The sequence below is a fragment of the Danio aesculapii genome, chromosome 18 (assembly GCF_903798145.1).
Source record: "Danio aesculapii chromosome 18, fDanAes4.1, whole genome shotgun sequence".
Classification (NCBI taxonomy): Eukaryota; Metazoa; Chordata; class Actinopteri; order Cypriniformes; family Danionidae; genus Danio; species Danio aesculapii.
The window spans coordinates 24,413,733-24,418,185 of record NC_079452.1 but is presented as its reverse complement, the minus strand read 5'-3'; the positions used below and the strand labels follow the sequence as shown (position 1 = coordinate 24,418,185).

General features: G+C 45.4%; 1 protein-coding gene across 1 annotated transcript in view; it reads left to right on the top strand.

The window, feature by feature from the left end:
- Nucleotides 1-596: 596 nt before the first annotated feature.
- tars3 (threonyl-tRNA synthetase 3) overlaps nt 597-4,453 on the top strand; it is a 22,253-nt gene continuing 18,396 nt past the window's right edge. Inside the window, 6 exon segments of the mRNA XM_056478325.1 lie at nt 597-936; nt 1,300-1,374; nt 3,185-3,196; nt 3,198-3,373; nt 3,539-3,662; nt 3,751-3,875. Of these exon segments, the coding sequence (XP_056334300.1) occupies nt 637-936; nt 1,300-1,374; nt 3,185-3,196; nt 3,198-3,373; nt 3,539-3,662; nt 3,751-3,875 (812 nt within the window). The 5' untranslated portion in view covers nt 597-636.

The window sequence follows — 4,453 nt, the reverse complement described above, 5'->3', positions numbered from 1 at the left end:
TTGTCTATAGTGTGTGTGTGTGTGTGTGTGTGTGTGTGTGTGTGTGTGTGTGTGTGTGTGTGTGTGTGTGTGTGTGTGTGAGAATGAGTGTGTATGGGTGTTTCCCAGTACTGGGTTGCAGCTGGAGGGGCATCCGCTGTTTAAAACCAATACTGGATAAGTTGTCGGTTCATTCCGCTGTGGCGACCTCTAATTAATAAAGGGACTAAGCCGAAAAGAAAATGAATGAATATGTGAAATAGAACATTTAATCAACTCACTTAGAGTCATTAATAATAAGAAATGTGCTCCATTCCTGGGTAAATATGAGATTTTTCATGCTACTTAAATGTTTATCTGTCTTTTTAAAATGGTATTCTTCTTATTATTATTTTTTCTGTACTTATTTTATTTTGTCGGTTTTATCCTGTTATCTAATGTGAATATGGTGTAAAAGAACTTTTCTCTTTTACTGTGTTTTAAATTGTATTAAACATGTTCTTGGAATTAATAAAGAAGTGTGCGCGTGTACGTGTGTTTGGGCCTCACAGCGCCTCCTGCTGGACTGTACGGTCTTCAGCTCCGTGTTCTCCGGCGTTTCTGCTCTCTCTCTCTTTCTCCCGGTGCACCGGCGGCTCGGCTCAGGGGTCAGCTGTGATGATGATGGAGATGATGATGGCGGAGCGCATGGCTGCCCGGTTGTCCGCTCAGGAGCAGCAGATCGCGGCGCTGACTTTGGAGATCGGGCTGCTGCGGGACGGGCTCACCGGCGGCGGGTTCAGCGCTCTGGCAGGAGGGCCGAACCTGGAGGCGCTGCGGTCCGAGAACGAGAAGCTCCGGTACCGAATACTGCACCTGCGCCGCGGCCTGCTGGAGGAGCAGAGGAGCCCGGAAATCCAGAACCAGAAACAGGAGAGCCAGAAGCAGCAGAGCCAGAAGCAGCAGAGCCGGGCACAGGTGCGGCACTCCAGAACTACTGTAGTCCATTATAACCGGCAGGACAGAACCACAAAATGACAACACACCGTTTATTTACTGTATACTGTAGACATGCAGCTGCAGATATTATCTATCTATCTATCTATCTATCTATCTATCTATCTATCTATCTATCTATCTATCTATCTATCTATCTATCTATCTATCTATCTATCTATCTATCTATCTATCTCTATCTATCTATCCATTCGTCTCTTTTTTTATTGTTTTGCCTTCCAGGTAAAAAGTATGAATGTTTTGTTGAAATAAATAACATTAAAAACAGATTTTTGTTAATAAACCCTGTGTGCATTGTTTACAGTGTGTTTTTGTGTCTCCCAGAAGAGTTCAGGATGCAGAGCAGCAGATGATAATGTGCAAATCAGGAAGCAGGAGAAGCTGAAGTCTGCAGGAGAGGTACAGTAAATATGTATGGTGTATATATATGTACAGTGTAGAGGTGCAGTATATGGGTAGAATATAAATGTACACCACAGAATAGAGGAATTTATAGGGGTAGAGTATAGATGAACAGTATAGATGTACAGTATAGATTAACCATATTGACGTACAGTATATACACACAGTATAGATGTACAAGTACAGTATGTGTGTGTATATATGCATATCACAGCCAAACCACCTTGCAGCCCAAGAGTGGTTACTCATTGAAGCTAAGCATGGCTGAACCTGGTCAGGACCTGGATGGGAGACCACATGGGAAAACTAGGTCACTGTTGGCAGTGGTGTTAGTAAGGCCAGCAGGGGGCGCTCAACCTGCGGTCTGTGTGAGTTCTATTGCCCCAGTGTAGTGAAGGGGACACTATACTATTAGTGAGTACAATCTTTCGGATGGTACGTTAAACTGAGGTCCTGATCCTCTGTGCTCATTAATAATCCCATGGCACTTCTAGTAAAGAGTAGGGGTGTAATCCCGGTGTCCTGGCCAAATTCTCTCCATCGGCCCTTACCAATTATGGCCTCCCAATCATGCCCATCCACTAAATTGGCTCTATCACTGTCTCTCCACTCCCCCTATAGCTGGTGTGTGGTGAAGCACTGGCGCCTTTTGTCCTATGGCTGCCGGAGCATCATCCAAGTGGAACTGCACACTGGTGGTGGTGTGGAGAGACCTCCCTTATGATTGTGAAGCGCTCTGGGTGTATGGCCATACACAATACATGTACTATATAAATACACATTACATTAAATATATATGTACAGTTTAGACCAATAAAGGGGTACAGTACAGGGGGACATTATAGATGTTCAATATAGGGGGACAGTGTACATGTTCAGTATAGGAGACAGTATAGATGTTCAGTATAGGGGGACAGTATAGATGTTCAGTATAGGGGGACAGTATAGATGTTCAGTATAGGGGGACAGTATAGATGTTCAGTTTAGGGGGACAGTATAGATGTTCAGTATAGAGGGACAGTATAGATGTTCAGTATAGGGTGAGAGTATAGATGTTCAGTATAGGGGGACAGTATAGATATCCAGTATAGGGGGACAGTATACATGTTCAGTATAGGGGGACAGTATAGATATCCAGTATAGGGGGACAGTATACATGTTCAGTATAGGGGGACAGTATACATGTTCAGTATAGGGGGACAGTATAGATGTTCAGTATAGGGGGACAGTATACATGTTCAGTATAGGGGGACAGTATAGATGTTCAGTATAGGGGGAACAGTGTAGATGTTCAGTATAGGGGGACAGTATAGATGTTCAGTATAGGGGGACAGTATAGATGTTCAGTATAGGGGAACAGTAAAGATGCTCAGTATAGAGGGACAGTATATATGTTCAGTATAGGGGGACAGTATATATGTTCAGTATAGGGGGACAGTATAGATGTTCAGTATAGGGGGACAGTATAGATGTTCAGTATAGGGGGACAGTATAGATATCCAGTATAGGGGGACAGTATACGTGTTCAGTATAGGGGGACAGTATACGTGTTCATTATAGGGGAACAGTAAAGATGTTCAGTATAGGGGGACAGTAAAGATGTTCAGTATAGGGGGACAGTATATATGTTCAGTATAGGGGGACAGTATATATGTTCAGTATAGGGGGACAGTAAAGATGCTCAGTATAGGGGGACAGTAAAGATGTTCATTATAGGGGGACAGTATACATGTTCAGTATAGGGGTACAGTATAGCTGTACTGTATGTATAGATGTACATTATAGAGGTTACATTTCTGTGGAACAGCTCAAGTCATGGCCCTAGTTTCGTGTCTGCTCGTCTGAATCTGTACGAGCGGCTGAAGAAGGAGAGCGAGGCGCTGCTGGAGGAGCGGGCGGCCAGCGGGAGATCCATCACTGTTCAGATGCAGGACGGACAAACACTGAGCGCCACAGCCTGGGTCAGCAACCCGTACCAGCTGGCCTACAGCATCAGGTGAGCCCGCACAATACTGAACTGTGTGTGTGCGTGTGTGTCAACACAAAACTGAACCACGCTGGACTGTTTTGAGGCTTTTTTTTTGTCAGTTTCATCTGCACTCCGAGTGTGTGTGATGATCCTCTGTTTTGTGTGTGTGTGTGTGTGTGTGTGTTTCTGCAGTCCGGCTCTGGCTGAGAACAGTGTGATTGCACGTGTGAATGGAGAGCTGTGGGATCTGGAGCGGCCGCTGGAGGTAGACTGCAGTCTGGAGCTGCTGCGCTTCGACCATGAGGATGCTCAGAGTGTGAGTTATATTGTACACACATATACACACACACACAAACACACACACACACACACACACAGACTCACTCAGGTGTGTTGTCTCTCAGGTGTATTGGCACTCCAGTGCTCATGTTCTGGGTGAGGCGATGGAGAGTTTCTATGGCGGCTGCTTGTGTTACGGGCCGCCCATCGACAACGGCTTCTACTACGACATGTTCCTCGACGGACACAAGTGAGGCCAGTGTATGCGTGTGCATGTGTATGTGTTCAATCTGTGTGTGTTTGTGTGTGTGTGTGTGTGCGCCATTGACAATGTGCGCGTGTTCACTATATTCATTCATTCATTCATTCTCCTGCAGCTTAGTCTCTTTATTTATCGAAGGTCGCCACCGCGGAATGAACCACCAACTATTCCAGCATATGTTTTACACAGCAGATGGCCTTCCAGCTGCAACCCAGTACTGGGAAACACCCATACACTCTCATTTACACACACACACACTCATACACTACGGCCAATTTAGTTGATCAATTCCCCTATAGCGGATGTGTTTGGACTGTGGGGGAAACCGGAGCACCCGGAGGAAACCCACGCCAACATGGGGAGAACATGCAAACTCCACACAGAAACACACACTGACCTAGGCGGGACTCAAACCAGAGACCTTCTTACTGTGGTGCTAACCACTCCAACACCGTGCCGCCGTGTTCAAAATATATATATATATATATGTGTGTGTGTGTTCACTCTGTGTGTTTGTTTGTGTGTGTGCGCATGTATGGTCACTGTCTACCCATTGTGTGTTTCAG